This window comes from Oxyura jamaicensis, chromosome 2 (genome assembly GCF_011077185.1).
Source record: "Oxyura jamaicensis isolate SHBP4307 breed ruddy duck chromosome 2, BPBGC_Ojam_1.0, whole genome shotgun sequence".
Classification (NCBI taxonomy): Eukaryota; Metazoa; Chordata; class Aves; order Anseriformes; family Anatidae; genus Oxyura; species Oxyura jamaicensis.
In genome coordinates, this window is record NC_048894.1 from 30,432,451 (window position 1) to 30,450,660 (window position 18,210).

General features: G+C 42.2%; 1 protein-coding gene across 3 annotated transcripts in view; it reads right to left on the reverse strand.

Annotated features, from left to right (window-relative positions):
• Nucleotides 1–18,210, reverse strand: part of AGMO (alkylglycerol monooxygenase) — a 203,776-nt gene that overhangs the window by 70,337 nt on the left and 115,229 nt on the right. Inside the window, exon 13 of one of the 3 annotated variants that reach the window (XM_035318413.1) lies at nucleotides 14,931–14,951. The exons of the other annotated variants lie outside the window; for them this stretch is intronic. Within the exon in view, the coding sequence (XP_035174304.1) occupies nucleotides 14,946–14,951 (6 nt within the window). The 3' untranslated portion in view covers nucleotides 14,931–14,945. Of the gene's footprint in view, nucleotides 1–14,930; nucleotides 14,952–18,210 lie in introns of those variants that run through there. 3 annotated transcript variants of the gene reach the window in all.

Sequence of the window (18,210 nt, forward strand, 5' to 3'; positions counted from 1 at the left end):
AGTTAATGTACCACTACTTTCCATTGCTGTTTCTTAATTTTCACTGAGAGATTAACTGAAGAGTACAGTGATCACAACTTCTAGGTTAAGAAAAGATGCCATTGACAAGTGGCAACAAAATACCATCAGTCTTCCAGAAAAATGTTTAATTCAATTCAGCACAGTTCACCCTGGTGTTGTCCAAATGGAAATATTTTGCCATCACACTGGTATGCAGAAACTATTATAGTTTAAGCAAATCCTGCAATTTTTCTACTCAGCTTCAGAAATTTTACAGTGCCCAGACTCCAGTGGAAAATATTTGATCACTCAAATGCTTGGACAGAAATTTGTCACCTGGAATAGAAATCAGGGTAAACTTGCCAGCATCCTTATACAGACAGGCTCCGCAAATATATGCTAGGCAAGAACTCTGCCAAATAACTTGCGTCTGGCCAGTACCACCTTTCAAATAGTCTGTGAATACCAATTGCCAATAAAGATCCATTTTACCATGTATAGGTAAATATTATTTTAGCTTTTGAATCTACAGTTTTAAGCTTACACAGTAGCAATTCATTTGCTCTCCACATATTACCTGTCTGCTAGATTTGGTGTAGTAGCCAATCACAATATTCACACTTCTCACTAGCAGCTAAACAATATTCCTCTTTTACTTAAAACAGATCACTGTCAGATGCAAATATTTCCAAGTTATGTTTTTCTCGAACAGACAAAGTCAGTACTATGGCTATTTAAAAATAGTAATATCACATGCAAGTTTTATTATCATGATATAAAAGTCTTCCTGCTGCACTGCTTTTCATGAAGATAATGATTTCAGGTTCCAGAAATCAGGTTCCAGATAATCCAGAGGGACCTTGACAGGCTTAAGAGGTGGGTCTGTGCAAACCTCAAGAGGTTCAACAAGGCCAAGTGCAAGGTTCTGCATCTGGGCTGAGACAATCCCAAACACAAATAATCTCTCTGTGTGGAGAATGGATTGAAAGCAGCACTAAGGAGAAGGACCTAGGGGGTTGATGAGAAGCTCAACATGAGCCAGCAACATGCACTTGCAACCCAGAAAGCCAACCTTGTCCTGGGCTGCATCAAAAGAAGCATGGCCAGCAGATTGAGGGAAGTAATTCTCCTCCTCTGCTCTGCTCTTATGACACCCCACCTAGACTAGTGCCTTCAGCTCTGGGGCCCCCAGCATAAGAAGGACATGAAACAAGTCCAGACCAGGGCCACAAAGATGATCAGAGGGCTGGAGCACCTCTTCTACGAAGACAGGCTGAGGGAACTTGGATTGTTGAGCCTGGAGAAGAGAAGGCTCCAGGGAGACCTCACTGCAGCCTTCCAGTACCTAAAGGGGGCCTGCAGGAAAGCTGGGGAGGGACTCTGTCAGGGAGTTTAGGCATAAAATAAGGGAGAATGGCTTTAAACTCAAAGAGGGTAGATTTAGATTACATATTAGGAAGAAATTATTTACTATGATGGTGATGAGCCACTAGAACAGGTTGCCAAGAGGTATGGAAGCCCCATCCCTGGAAGTGTTCAAGGCCAAAATGGATGTGGCTTTGTGCAACACGGTCTAGTGGCAGGTGTTCCTACCCATGGGAGGGAGATTAGAACTAGATGATCTTTAAGGTCCCTTCCAACCCAAATCATTCTGTGATTTCAGCTGGGTTCTATTATCTTTTGAGATCTAAGTTATGAAATCTAATTTATGTATGATGTCTTCTACTTCTGAAAACACATGAATATATTAAATTAATGTATACACATACACTCTATCTCTACACTTGTTCACAGTGAAACTTTAGAACCATTCACCCAGGTAAAGATCCTTGAGGAAAAAAAAAAAAAAAAACCTTTAGAAGTAGTGTATAACATTTACTTTCACGATAAATGTTTGCCTATAATTCTTTTTACACTTCCATTCTCTCTCATTTAGAAAAACACCAAATCAGATAAACTTCAGAATGCTCTTTTTCAAAACTACACCAAATTTGTTAAGAAACTCCTTAAGCATTTTGTGCAAATTTAATTTTCACATTAGATTTACCAGTTTTCACCTATTAGAACTATGTGAGAACAATCCTGTGAATAGCTATTGGTGTTTGACTTCTAAAAATGCCATAGCAATACAATAGCATAAGAAACTTGCATAAGAAACAGCGTGGCCAGCAGGTCCAGGGAAGTGATTGTCCCCCTGTACTCGGCTCTGGTGAGGCCGCACCTTGAGTACTGCGTTCAGTTTTGGGCCCCTCGCTACAAGAAGGACATGGAGGTGCTCGAGCGAGTCCAGAGAAGGGCTACGAAGCTGGTGAATTGTCTGGAGAACTAGTTTTACAAGAAGCGGCTGAGGGAGCTGGGACTGTTCAGCCTGGAGAAGAGGAGGCTCAGGGGTGACCTTATCGCTCTCTACAGGTACCTCAAGGGAGGCTGTAGCGAGGTGGGGGTTGGTCTGTTCTCCCACGTGCCTGGTGACAGGACGAAGGGGAATGGGCTAAAATTGCGCCAGGGGAGGTTTAGGTTGGATGTTAGGAAGAACTTCTTTACTGAAAGGGTTGTTAGTCACTGGAATAGGCTGCCCAGGGAAGTGGTTGAGTCACCATCCCTGGAGGTCTTTAAAAGACGTTTAGATGTAGAGCTTAGGGATATGGTTTAGTGGGGACTGTTAGCATTAGGTCAGAGGTTGGACTCGGTGATCTTGGAGGTCTCTTCCAACCTAGACTATTCTGTGATTCTGTAATTAAGCAATAGTTTTTCCCATAACATCTTCCCATTTACCTGACAAACCATACTGCTTTCTCCTTTCCTTTCTTTTTATTACATCCTTTCACACAGCTTCAATTTATTTTCTCCCCTCTTCCCATCAGAAAGACTCCCAGTTTCCTCATGTCTCACTAGCAATCCAGTTATTTTAATCTCTCTCCTGAAAGCTTTTTTTATTGTGCATATATTCTTTCATAGAGACACTGTTTTTCCCCTACTCTATGTACATATATGTGTACAAGTGTGTGTGTAGAGAGATAAGAAATTAAGTTTTGCCCAGACTATATATACTATATATTTGTATTCTATATATATATCAGCATCTACATATTCTAGCGTATACCAGACAGGACAGCTAATGGCAAAGATTTAACTCCTTTTTAGCATCCTGATCTCTAAATCTTCCGGCTATTAATTTATCATCAGCATTTTTTACTGTATTCTCACCACTACTTCAATTTATTTCACAGAATTTCACAGAATTTTCACAGAATTTTCTAGGTTGGAAAAGACCTCAAGATCATCAAGTCCAACCTCTGACCTAACACTAACAGTCCCCACTAAACCATATCCCTAAGCTCTACATCTAAACTTCTTTTAAAGACCTCCAGGGATGGTGACTCAACCACTTCCCTGGGCAGCCCGTTCCAATGTCTAACAACCCTTTCAGTAAAGAAGTTCTTCCTAACATCCAACCTAAAACTCCCCTGGCGCAACTTAAGCCCATTCCCCCTCATCCTGTCACCAGGCACGTGGGAGAACAGACCAACCCCCACCTCGCTACAGCCTCCCTTGAGGTACCTGTAGAGAGCGATAAGGTCGCCCCTGAGCCTCCTCTTCTCCAGGCTGAACAAGCCCAGCTCCCTCAGCCGCTCCTCGTAAGACTTGTTCTCCAGGCCCCTCACCAGCTTCGTAGCCCTTCTCTGGACTCGCTCAAGCACCTCCATGTCCTTCTTGTAGCGAGAGGCCCAAAACTGAACACAGTACTCAAGGTGCAGCCTCACCAGAGCCGAGGACAGGGGAACAATCACTTCCCTGGACCTGCTGGCCACGCTGTTTCTTATACAGGCCAGGATGCTGTTGGCCTTCTTGGCCACCTGAGCACATTGCTGGCTCACATTCAGCTGACTATCAACCATCACTCCCAGGTCCTTCTCTGCCAGGCAGCTTTCTAACCACACATCTCCCAGCCTGTAGCTCTGCTTGGGGTTATTGCGCCCCAGGTGCAGGACCCGGCACTTGGCCTTGTTGAACTTCATGCAGTTGACCCCAGCCCATCGGTCCAGCCTCTCCAGATCCTCCTGCAGAGCCTTCCTACCCTCGAGCAGATCGACACACGCACCTAACTTGGTGTCGTCTGCAAACTTACTGAGGGTGCACTCAATGCCCTCATCCAGATCATCAATGAAGATATTGAAGAGGACCGGCCCCAGCACTGAGCCCTGGGGAACGCCACTAGTGACCGGCCTCCAACTGGATTTGACTCCATTTACCACAACTCTCTGGGCCCGGCTATCCAGCCAGTTTCTAACCCAACGAAGCGTGCACCAGTCCAAGCCATGAGCAGCCAGTTTCTTGAGGAGAATGCTGTGGGAAACGGTGTCAAAAGCCTTGCTGAAGTCAAGGTAGACCACATCCACAGCCTTTCCCTCATCCACCCAGCACGTCACTTTGTCATAGAAGGAGATCAGGTTCGTCAAGCAGGACCTGCCCTTCATAAACCCATGCTGACTCAGCCTGATCGCCTGCTTGCCCTGCAAGTGCTGCGTGATGACTCTCAAGATAATCTGCTCCATGAGCTTCCCTGGCACTGAGGTCAAACTGACAGGCCTGTAGTTTCCCGGGTCAGTCCTCCGGCCCTTCTTGTAGATGGGCATCACATTTGCTAGCCGCCAGTCAACTGGGACCTCCCCCAATAGCCAGGACTGCTGATAAATGATGGTAAGCGGCTTGGCCAGCACCTCTGTCAGTTCTCTCAGTACCCTTGGGTGGATCCCATCCGGCCCCATCGACTTGTGCACATCCAAGTGCCGTACCAGGTCACCAACCATTTCTTCATGGATAGTGAGGGCCACATCTCTCTCCCCATCCCCTTCCACCAGTTCAGGGTACTGGGTATCCAGAGAACAATCAGAATTGCCGTTAAAGACTGAGGCGAAGAAGGCGTTAAGCACCTCAGCTTTTTCCTCATCTCTGGTTACTAAGTTTCCCCCCGCATCCAGTAAAGGATGGAGATTCTCCTTAGTCCTCCTTTTCGTGTTGATGTATTTATAAAAACATTTTTTGTTATCTTTAACGGCAGTAGCCAGATTGAGCTCCAGATGAGCTTTGGCTTTTCTAATTTTGTCCCTGCACAGCCTCGCGATATCCTTATAGTCCTCCCTAGTGGCCTGCCCACTTTTCCAAAGATTATAAACCCTCTTTTTTCTTCTAAACTCGAGCCACAATTCTCTGTTCAGCCAGGCTGGTCTTCTTCCCTGCCAGCTCGTCTTTGGGCACGTGGGGACAGACCGTTCCTGCGCCATTAAGATTTCCCTCTTGAAGAGTGCCCAGCCTTCCTGGACTCCTCTGCCCTTCAGAACCGCCTCCCAAGGGACTCTACCAACCAGTGTCCTCAGCAGCACAAAGTCAGCCCTCCGAAAGTCCAATACAGTGGTTTTACTGGTCCCCTTCCTGGCCTTGCCAAGAATAGAGAACTCCACCATTTCATGGTCACTCTGCCCAAGACAGCTCCCGACAATCACATCCTCCACCAGTCCTTCTCTGTTTGTGAAGAGAAGGTCTAGCGGGGCGCCACCCCTGGTAGGCTCACTAACCAGCTGTGTCAGGAAGCTATCTTCCACGCTCTCCAGAAACCTCCTAGACTGCTTCCTCTGGGCTGTGTTGTGCTTCCAGGATATGTCAGGGAAGTTGAAGTCCCCCATGAGAACCAGCGCTGACGATTTCGCAACTTCTGCCAGCTGCCTGTAGAACTCCTCATCCGTCTCCTCGTCCTGGTTCGGCAGTCTGTAACAGACCCCGACCAGGACGCTAGCCTTGTTGGCCCCGCCGATCCTAACCCAAAGGGACTCGACTTTGTCATGCCCATCCTCTAGTTCTACAACATCGAAACACTTTCTAATATAGAGAGCCACTCCACCACCCCTTCTGTGCTGCCTGTCCCTTCTGAAGAGTTTATAGCCAGTCATTGCAGCACTCCAGTCATGAGAGTGGTCCCACCACGTCTCCGTGATGGCAACCAAGTCGTAGCCTGCCTGCTGCACGATGGCTTCCAGCTCCTCCTGTTTGTTACCCATGCTGCGTGCATTGGTGTAGATGCACTTCAGCTGGGCCATTGCCTTATCCCCCGGACTTGCTATTGTTCCCCCTGGCACAGCTCCAGCAAACCTTGCTTCAGCCCCATCCCCCTTCTTACCTAGTTTAAAGCCCTCTCAATGAGCCCTGCCAGCTCCTGGCCCAGGATCCGTTTTCCCCTAAAAGATAGGGACCCGTCTGCGGCCATCAGGCCGGGTGTCGAGTAAAGTGCCCCATGGTCGAAAAACCCAAGATTTCTGTCTTGGCACCAGCCCCTGAGCCACGTGTTTAACAGGTGGGCTTTTCGTGTCCTCTCTGTACCCCTCCCTGGCACTGTAGGGATGGACGTAAACACCACCTACACTCCCGCTCCATCCACTAACCGTCCCAGTCCCCTAAAGTCTCGTTTAATAGCCCTCAGGCTTCTCTCTTCAATGTCATCACTACCTGCCTGGACTATCAAAAGAGGATAATAGTCAGAGGGGCGAACCAGGTTGGGAAGCTTCCTGGCAACGTCCCTGACCCTGGCCCCAGGGAGGCAGCAGACTTCCCTACGGGTAGGGTCAGGCCGACAAATAGGGCCCTCTGTTCCCCTGAGGAGAGAGTCTCCCACAACAATCACCCTTCTGTCTTTCTTGGTGGAGGCAGTCCTGAGGCGTGGAGTCTACCTCCTCGCCCTAGTCATCCTCCTGGGTACACTTGCTACCTCTTCCTCACCCACCGCTCTCTCAATCTCCAGGGCCTCAAACCTGTTGTGTAAGGGCACCTGGGAAGGTGGGGCCGGAAGGGGAGGGCATCGCCTGTGATGTTGAGCAGGGACCTTTTTCCATTCCTTCTCAACTCCCAGATCCCCTCCCTCTGCCTGACGGCCACAGGGCAGGGGGTCCACCCCCATTTGGGGTGTCTCACCCCGGTACCTCTCCTTGAGGCCCTGCAGGGAGTCGCTCCACCAGTCGATCTCCCGCTCACACTCCCTGATATCCCTCAACCTCTCCACCTCCTCCTTGAGCTCCGCCACCATGCGGACCAGGTCATCCACCTGCTCACACCTCGCACACACAGTTTCTCTGCCTCCCGCCGATGGCAGCAACAGGCTCAAACACTCCCTGCATCCGGTGGCCTGAACCGCTGCACTTTTTAACGGGTAGTCGGTCTGGGTGTGTACCGACTTCCTGGAGAGCGCTCCGCGCCTGGTGGAGACCATTATCGCCTCGCTAACGGCTGTCGTTGAGGAGGTGTTACGTATGGGCGGGGGAGAGCGCTCCGCCCTTCCTGCTCGCCCTGCCTGCGCGAACTGCCGCGCTAACTGCCTCGCCACGCCCTGTTTGCCCGTCCTGGTCGCCGTGCTCCCTAGGGGCAGCTTTTGAGCGGCTGTGGGAGGGGGCGCTGCTGGCTCCGCCTACGCCTCGTCAGCCTCCCTCACGAGGGCTGCCGGGTCCTGGCGGCTCCCACAAGTAGGCTCGATGCCGGACAAATTAGCCCTGCCTGGCCCGATCCCCCGCTCCGCTGCAGAACGCGTCTGCCCCGGAGCCGATCGCCTCGGCAAATGGCTTATTCTGGCTTTTCCAGAGACAGTGCTGGCTGAAGAATAATTATGCCACACATAAATCCTCAGCTGATTATTTCTGACAATAGCAATAGTTTGTAGTATTAGAGCAATCTGTTGCAGCATGACCAGGGATCACATTTGGTTCCAGTTGCCAGGAAATTTCATTTTCACGTGCTCCAAAATAAGTAAATAAATAAGTCACATCACAGCAAACTCAGCAAGAATAAATCTATATTGTATACCTGGACTTTTTCTTCAAATAATATATATATATATATATATATAATTCAAAATATCTATTGTTGAGATCTTGTATAAATCTATAAAAGTCCATTTCATACCGTTATGATCCGTAGGTACACCGTTTTTTCTGCCATTATATGTGGCTTAGATACAACCCACTTTTTGTGTGTGTGTGTGTGTGTGTGTAAGCTATGTCCCTGTTTTGCTTTTGTAATCCTCTAGATAATATTACCTCCAACACAAACTCTATCATCTCTATGCATATTCCACTCTCTTTGCCAAGACTCTTCCCTTCTAAACCCTACAAACTACATTGCAGCCTTCCTGATGTTTGTGTCTGATAGTCAGATTAGGTTACATATAGTTGAAATGATTTATATTCTCTGCTTTCAAATCAGTTTTGCCTCCTTCTTTCCCTATAAACCAGATATTATCACTGTTTGTCTGCCCATCTTGATTTCCATGTCTCCTGAGATCACCATATCCAGACGTGCAGATACTTTCTAAATGATATACCTGAGATAATCACTCATATTCATTCACATATACAGAATTCTCATGCAAACCCTTGTCTTCTCATATCTCCAGTATAAACATTTTAGCAAACAGAATTGCTATATCTTAATGCCTGCCCTGCCTGCCCAGAATGCTCCTGAAAAAATAAATAAATAAATAAATAAAAATGTCTTAGTCCCTTTGGCAAACACTGGTAGTATTGATGAAGTATAGCCACTTGCACCCAGTCTTTCATTAGTGCATTAAAATACTGATTTGCTACTGTAGAGTGAAGGGGCAGCAAGATCTTCAATTTATTGATGATTTGGATGAAGGAATTAAGTGCACCCTCAGTAAGTTTGCAGAAAACAAGTTGTGGGGAATTGTCAATCTGCTGGAGGGTAGGAAGGCCCTACAGAGGGACCTGTACAGGTTGGATTGATGGGCAAAGGCCAGTTGGATGAGGTTCAACATGGCTAAGTGTCAGGTCCTGCACTTTGGCCACAACAACCCCATGCAATGCTACAGCCTTAGGGGAGAGTGGCTGGAAAGCTGTGCAGAAGAAAAGGATATGGGGTGCTGACTGATGCTCGGCTGAACATGAGCCGGCAGTGTGCCCAGGTGGACAAGAAGGCCAACGGCATCCTGGCTTGTATCAGGAATAGTGTATCCAGCAGGACCAGGCAAGTGATCATTTCCTTATACTCTTGGCCTCTGGTGAGGTTGCACCTGGAGTACTGTGGTGAATTTTGGACCCCTCAGTACACAAAGGAAATCGAGGCCCTGGAGTCCTGGAGAGAAGGGCTACCAAGCTGGTGAAAGGCCTGGAACACAAGTCCTGTGAGGAGCAGCTGAGGGAGCTGGGGTTGTTTAGTCTGGAGAAGAGGAGGCTCAGGGGAGACCTTATTGCTCTCTTCAACTACCTGAAAGGAAGGCGTGGGGAGTTGGGGGCCTGCTTCTTCTCACAGATAACTAGTGATAGCACTAGAGGGAACAGCCAGGGGAAGTTTAGGTTGGAAATTAGGAGACATTTCTTCTCAGAAAGAGTAGTCGGGAATTGGGACAGGTTGTCCAGGGAAGTGGTGGAGTCACTGTCCGTTGGGGTGTTTAAGGAAAGGTTGGACGTGGTTTTATGGGTGACATTGATACTAGGTTGACGGTTGGACCAGATGATCTTGAAGAACTTTTCCAATCCTAATGATTCTATGATTCTATGTTTCAGGACCTCTTCAATACAGCAAATGTCAAAAACATCCAAACAGTAAGAGAAATATCTCTAAAGCACTAAATTAACAGCAGAAAAGTACTTTTCCCTCTAAATGGTTTGAAACAGAGAGGGAAAAAAATCATACCTGGAAATTAAAAAAAAAAAAAAAAAAAAAAAACTGATTGGCAAGGAAAATATTTTAGAGATGTTTATCTTAGCATGTAATAACACTTGTAAGGAGAATTTAATTGTTTGCATTAAAGGGGAGATTTATTTACACTGATGATGCTACATTTTTTCTCTGTTATCTTAACAGTAAGAGCAAACCGAAACAGGAAAGGAAGTCACTGAACTACCAAATTTCATCTAATAACAAAGCAATCTATTCTTCCACTCAGCAACTTACTTCAAAGTTCATATACAACCAGAATTTTTCAATTTTTTAACTCCCATTAAAATAAAACAATGAAGTGTTTCATGTAATGCTAAGCTTTATTTTTAAGCTAAGTGGTATGAAAACGCTGTATGTGAATGAGCTCCAGAGAGCTGGCATTCCTTAAAAGGTACAGTACATGAGCAGTTACACATGCATAATTATATAATTACACTTGATGGCAGCAATAGCACATAGAGAGGAAGACTATTAATAGAATGTACAATCTGCAGAAATCTCATGAAGATTAATATCTTCCAAAATATGAAAAAGTGGCATTTTGTTGCAGCATATATTTTAGTTTTACATTTCAGCATGACAATTATCATGAAAGAAAGGATCAAAGCCAAATGGCACAGCTGGCAGCTTGAGAATAATTTAAGAGGTGTATGGCAATAGCTTTTTAGTTTCAGTAAGATGGACTGCATTAACTGTAATAGGGAAATGGTGAAGAAAAGTCATACAGCATTCTTACCTGGCATAAATACAGCATTAGTCAAAACTGCTGTTTTGACTACTTCAAAAATTTTGAAGGGGAAAAACTTAAGATAATGAATAAGAACAAAAGCAACATTTCCTCTGTACTTCGGGACAAAACACCAACCCAAAACTACATTAAGTCTTAAATCAGCAATTCAGGAACTCATGATCACTGAGAAATATAATAAGCACATGCCTACAGTATATCCAACCATGGTTCCTCAATCTTGTCTCCAAATTATAAAAAGATAATCTGTCTGCAAAGACATGACTATATACTTCAGAAATCAGGGCTGCTGGACTCAAAGGACGTAATAAAAGCTATGCAGGTAAAGCTCTCTAAACCCAAGGCTCTTCTCTCGTTTCCTGTAATGTATTAATTTTATAATATAGCAGGAATGGAATCACAGAAGCAACTTCTTTGGACCAGCTGTGCCCTGAATGGCCTGGAGATGGTCTACCACGTCTTCCCACTGTCATTTCCTTTCATCCTGCTGTTGACCTGGCTAATATTTGAATATGCATTTTATTTTATTTTTCTCTCCCCCAGCAGTAATAATGCTACATTTGACTGTATACTTTATGGCCACCAATTTCTAAGTCTCCTTTCAAAGGAGACTGTACCTTGGCCTGAAGGGAAAAGTGTGGCCTGTTTTAGCAGTTTTCCTTCAAACAGATGGACATTTGGCAGAAGATCCATCTTTGTTTGTATTAAGCATAGCTTCAGTTCTTTACAACTAAACTAACAGCAGAGTTGCCTTTCTACTATAATTTTTCCAAGACTATTTGTATTCTTAAGACTGCCTAAACCGGAAGGCAAACATTTGTCTGCACACGAACACTACTGCAAATCAGAATCTCCAATGCCAAATGAATTATGGGTTCTCTGAAATTACTGGCATATAGGCCCAAATACGTGCAGTCTAACACGTGAATTTTACAGTTGCAATATGCTTTTGTGTGGTTTAACAGTATGTATTACTGCACATTACAAAGCAAAATACAATCATGAAGTCCACATAATTTCATCTGTGCAAAGAGCAAAATAAAACAGCAGAGGGGGGTAAAGTAGCTAATAGGGGAGATTTTATGTGGACTGTCCAGGAAAATTGAGAGTTTTGGCTGCGTGCTGCTTTCACAGCTAATATTTTTGTTAGTTTTGCAATCCAATGATATAGATTTTTATTTGATACTAATAAGTTCTGAAGGCCACAGAGTTTACAAAGCCAAAAGAATAAACCTGGATCCACTAATGATCCTGTTTTCCCCATTCTTAACTCTCTGCTAGAAAGCTTATGAGTGTTACTTCATTGGAAGGGGCAGATTTGATTCTTCCAGTGGATTAAGATTTTTCTAAGAACTTGGCAGAAATTAGAACATTTATCACTTTAGAAGGCAACAGTCCAATAAGACACTTGAAAATGAAGTTAGGATGACTTCAATTTGTATAAAAATTAAGGCTCTAAAACTGTATTTGTTCTATCACTGTTCTTAGTCGGAGTAACACTGTGTAAGAGATGTTTTTTGTTTGTTTGTTTGTTTTTTCTAAGATCTTCTTGAAGCCTCTTCTGAAAATTTCTCACTCCAGAAATACTTTTTATTTCAAATGAGCTTCCTCATTTGAAATTGGCAGAGTATCAAGACAGAATCAATCAGGGTGAAAGACCTGACCTAAAACCCAGACCTTAATATTCTATCAGTTCTAAGTACTGTGTTAAAACTTGACAGTTGCCTATTTATTTATATTTTTTTATATGCAGGCTCTCTAACTGAAATCTTCTCACTTTCAATATCAAGGTCCTCATGTAGTCACTCAGACAAAATATTCACTATTCTCTCTCTAACTCTTGGAAATAGAGATAGTACAATCTACTCAGTTTATTTCTCTAAACATATGATTTTGTGATTAATGAACCTAAAGAAAATTAAAGACTTTTGATTTTATATTAAATGTAAAAGTTTGAATGAGATGGTTTTATTTCAAGCAATATTTTTTTTTTTTTTGGATTTTAGCTATTCTTATTTTGTAATGATTTTTTTTTTTTTTTAATGAATTCATCTAACCATGAAAGTCTTAACATTAAATCACCTCCTTTTATTATCTTTTCCATTTTCATACGTGGAAAGAAAAAAAAAAGAAATGAAAGGGAAGAGAAGGATAAAGGAATAAAGACAAATAGAATTTGAAAAACATACCCCTTCATTTAGGAAAGTCTCAAATATTTTTCAATGTTTATATAGGTAGATAAATAGATTTAAAAGCAGATATCACTGTTATCAGCCAACTGCACTTTCTAGACTTCTGTTCAGAGGTCATGGCAAATTACACCCAGTTGTCCCCTAATTTTTAGAATTTATGAAGCTGTTATCTCAGTTGCTGATATGTTGGTAACACATTTTTCTGTCTCATTTGCAAGTCTGTGACAGCTGAATTCCTGCTTTTGACACATGGTATGGTTTGGAGATATGTTTTAATGAGGCCTAAATAATCCCAGAAGCTACTTAACACTTTCAATAGTATTGTTGAGATATTTGGAATGGGCTTGTTTCAGACCAATATAGTCATAAAGAGTGAAGACAACTCAATAAGATATTAGAATAAGACTCATACAATGCTAAAAAGTACTCAGTTGAAGCCCACAGAGAATTGAATACACACACACACAAAGGCAATATTAAAAAATAAAAACAAAAGTCCCACAGCACAGGAGACAAGAGTGACCGAGAAGGAGCGGCGGCGAAGAAGCGCTATAGACTGACCATAACCCCCACTCCCCTGCACCGCTTGGGAGGAGGAGGTGGAAGAGGGTGGTTGGGGGAGAGGTGCTTTTAGGTGAAGTGCATTTGTTTCTCGCTTCTCTAGCTCGTTAGTAATAGGCAATAAATATTATTATCTCCCTATGGCTCCCTAGTCTGTTTTGACTGTTTGTCTGTCACAATAATTACTGCGGGATCTCCTCGTCCTTATCTCAACCCTGAAGCCCTTTTCAACATATTTTCTCTCCACTCCTCTTTGAGGAGGGGGAGTGAGAGAGCAGTTGTGGTGGAGCTCAGCCGCCCACCCAAGTAAAATCACTACACACACACACACATTTAGAAAAAAAAAAAAAAGCAATATTAAAAAATAAAAACAAAAGATAACTTGACTTCATTTGAAAGTCAGGAATAAGAAATGATCAGGAACTCAACTCAGACGATGACAACTCTGTTCACTACTTATGTATAATTGGAGTAGGCCCTTTTATATATGCAGAAAGACAGGTATCTGCCTTAAGATTTTATAATTAACTAGACTGTTTGAAGACAAAGGAAAATTAAGATAGGTATAGAGATACATAGATATAAACCAATTCGGTTAACTGCCAGATTCTGTTTCTTAACAGTCTGCTTAACCACCACTTTTTACCTACTTTGGACTGTTTTTTGTAGCCAACTTATATGAAGTCAACAAGAAGAGAAATAACTACATCTAGATTTGTAGTCATATGCAGATGTGCAATTAATTCAGGTAATAGCTAAGGACAAAATTTAGTAACCTTTTCTCCATAAAATCTAACATGTTAAACCAAAACCAGCCATTTTCAACTGTGCATTAGCTTCTAATCAGGAAAATAAACAGTTTATTCTGGGCATTTCATGGGCTCCACATGAAGATAAACCAAACCAATTCTGTCAAGACAGATGTGATCACTATTGGAGGGGAGGTCTGTATTATTTGGCCTTAGTTTCAAGGATATGGCGGTGCTGATTGATGCTCGGCTGAATATGAGCCGGCAGTGTGCCTACTCCCCCCGCCCCCCAATAACACCTATTTCCAACTTTTGAGCATACAAAGTGTTTTGTATGTTCTGCATTTGGGAATCAGTTGTTAAACACACCAGTTGCTAATCTTCTTTCATCAGAAGATTTTCATGCTAATTTTTATTTAGCATTGGCAAGAAAAGGAAATTTTAAGACATTCTCTTTGACTTGAGTAATATTGAAATATAAAAATAAATACAGTATTTTTGCTTTCTCTAGATTCCCTGACTCTAAACATCACAGAAAAGAGAATTCATAGAAAAGAATGATAAAACAAGACAGTAATAAAAAAAAATAAATCACAGAAGAGATAAACTGAGTAACAGATCAATAAGTACGATCTAGCTAGAATTTAGAATGCAACAACCCAAGCATCACAAATCAGTTTTCAGTGGTTATTTCAGGTGTTACTAACAAAGAGAGTCTCAATTTGTGCTGTTTTTCCTTTGTTCTTCATTGAAAGCTAATGTCAAAAATGGACTATGCAAAAATGAGTAAATAAATAGAAATCCAATAATCAGTTTTAATAAAGTATACTATAGAATGTTTAAGTTAATTTGTTCTTTCCTAAATACATGTATTTATTTGGCTCTCCTGTAGCTTATGTTACAGTCTGATTCTGTGAGTCCCACACAGTCATTATATTCCCCAAATGCCAAATATTCACAGCTGCCATGTTCCATTTACTCCTACAAAGTAAAAGAGGACGCTTACAAGAGGAATAAAATTGTACATCCACCTCCCCATATAAATTTGGGTAGCCCTGCTTTGCCTGTCTTTTCTACAGTTAGATTTTCTCTGTTGAAATCTCATGATATAAAAATATCCAAAATGCTTTTTTACACTAGGCTGGTTCTTTGTGGCCACCTTATATCTGCCAAACACAGATTTATTCTGCATCAGAAATAGCTGGCTTAATTAAAGCTGTCATCTCCTAAAAGCTAATTCAATCCCTCTGCACGTTGCGTTGAGGATAAAATTCAAACTAAGACATCTGCCTTCATGGTCTTGGTAATACAGGCACAGCTCCTCTCTGTTCATGATTAGGACAGTTTCCACCTGCCAGTTGCAATGGTTTTGGTGGTAGGCCATCAGATTTTGGCAAGAAGTCTACTAAGAAGCTTGTCACATTAGGTAGTCCTAATGAACACACCGATGCATGCGAGTTCTATAGGTTAACAACAGCTATACCACAGAGCCAATGCACACACTGTCCATACGTGGCAAGGCTAAGAAGCTCCTTTCTCCAGGGTGCTCCGCACAGCTGGGGGATGCAGTCTGGTGCATGCATTCAGGAGGCATCTTCTGCCTCTCCCCCAACATGTGCATGAGTGGGTAATCTCAGCAAGTAAGTCAGTGCCTTTCTCTCTCCTCTTACTTTTGCCTTTGTCTTGTTATGTTATGCTATACCTTAAATCAACTTTGAACATAAAATAAGTAAGAAAGTACAAACTGATCACACTGGCTCTGTCAAACAACATGAACCTGCTCTGACTGCATTTGCATCACCCCTACAGAATCCAAAGTAGGCAAGGTCCACCCCTATGCCTTCCTCTCACTCTAGTTTATGCAGTACTAAAATAGAGATGCAGAGATGCCTCAGTGCATGCACAGATGACTATACCACAGACAAGGAATCCTTCAAGAGACCTCTCACTGAAAGCACTTTTTTTAGGCTTTTTTTTTTTTTTTTTTAATTTATTTATTTATTTCTCTTTAAAGTGAGAAAGATAATAATTACAGTATGGCTTCCCCTAATCGTGCTACATCCACCGGATAAATCCAGGTATGAAACAAATATGTGTTTGTGCATTAACAACAAAATTGCTGTTCTACTGCAGTCATAATTGCACAGACACATATACCCATGTGGAGTAACTCAGTTGTCACTGAAGATTTATACAAATGAAGCAATTCACTGCTATGGAGAAGATTTCTGTTATAATCCATATGTTATTATGATGTAGAAAAGAATGCAGTTTGATGGGTTTTGTGGCACTCCTAACTTTTAGAAAAATTATTCTTTGACTTATGAGCCAAACCAGTCTGCAATGCAGATTAGTGACAATGTGAATGAATTGGCACAATTTCATCTTTAGGACACTCAGATGTATAACTGAACATTAATAATTTCATTTGGCATGACTGATCTTTGAAATGTAAATGCTGCCTACAGATACAAGACAATACCTAACTGCTTTGGACTCAGAATGGTCATAAAATAAACTTTAGAATTATCAACGTGAATGTTACTTTTCTATTTACTTATTTAGCAGTAGCTGAAAATGAAATGTAAAATTTTCAGACAGTATATATGAATGTGTATATTTTTTGCACCTTTGCTTCATCTTTGACTACAGACTTCTGATTTCTATTACGCATGACTACCTCCTTGTCTTGTCAAGCAATTAAAGTAACAAAGGTAATAGCAGATGCCTCTTTCATAGTCAAAACTACAGCAAGCAGGCCATAGCTCGCATTTTATTACAACCAGTCTATACAGCCTAATAATTGCAAGATAATTGAAAAGATCCTCATAATAAACAACCGGTTTACTTTTTTCAGACAAAATAAATATATAGCCCAATTTGGGCTTCATTTTAATGACACATTAGATGGTTTCCAACTTGTCTTGATTTTTGTTTTATTTTATGATTGTAAATAAACCCTGGAAAATTCCTTCCCCGATTTTACCACCTGAAACTGCAGCTGTTGGCTGACACTATCAAAGCCTCGCAATTCCAAACTCACGTGCAAATCTCATCAAGTGCAGACACTTCTAATTGATTCCAGAAGTTTTTCTTTTGCTAAGATCAGCGGGCAGAATAAGAATAATGAGCAGCTTTTAAGCAGAGGGGGGAGGGTGTTGAGCTCAGGGAGTAGAGATTTTAAAAGCTCCAGCTTGGCTGCTCCACCAGAAATGCGGAGCAATTTTACGGTCAATTGGCCAAAGCATCTGGAACTATACATCATAGTCTTTAGTTGATGGTGGTGAAGCCGACTCTCAAACTGGCTAAATCTAAAATCAGCAACGACTCTGCTGTCACACCTAAGTGGAAACTAACTTAATCTACTGCCAGATTTTACGGTGACTTTTTCTAAGGGACATTATTCCCTTCAGGGTAGTTGTCAGGAATATTAAAAGTCCAGTCCACTGCGTGGTATAGCAGACTTTTCTGAATGAGTCTATCATAGAAAATACAGATTACAACTCGTGTTTATTTAATTCCATGTGTGTTGACAAGGCTTTTTATCATAAGGCAGTAGTTTCCTTCTATCCCCAGCTTCATTTCTAAAATACATTTCAAATACACCAGCCAATCTAGTTAGAGCACAGAGACTGCCTAAGTGCTGAGGTCGTAAATCATTGCACAGGGCATGGAGCTTTCACCTTAATGGAAACCAAATATAGGATATGCTGCACTTTGAAATGTGGCACAGATGATCATAATGAGCGACCAAGGAAAAATGCTACAGAGCAGAAAACTATCGTTGATGTGGAAATAAGTTCTTATGAGTAAATGTTTGTTTTAAGTCAGTACTCATAAGTCAGTATTCTGATGCTGGTAAATTACACTAAGAAACAAGTGAGGTAACAGCAAGTCTTTGTATGATGAAAGGAGAAGTAAGTTGTGTGGCAATATATCACATTAAGAAGGACTGCTGTGGAATGCAGAGTACAGTGCAAATCAGTTCTTTATTAAAGAGATATTATATATTTCATCCAGACAAATTAGCTGACATGATTGTAAGAAATACAAGAATTGCATAGAAGACCAGAGAAGCAGTCCATTTTCTTCAGAATGCTGTCTCCAAAAACGTTTGTAACAGCTGCATCTATAGAGTTTAGATATTCTGGAGGAGTAAATAAATAATTTGACCTCAAAGAAGTTCATTTCTGTTTTCATTAATTAATGGTTGAATTACGCCCTGCAGCACAAGACTCTA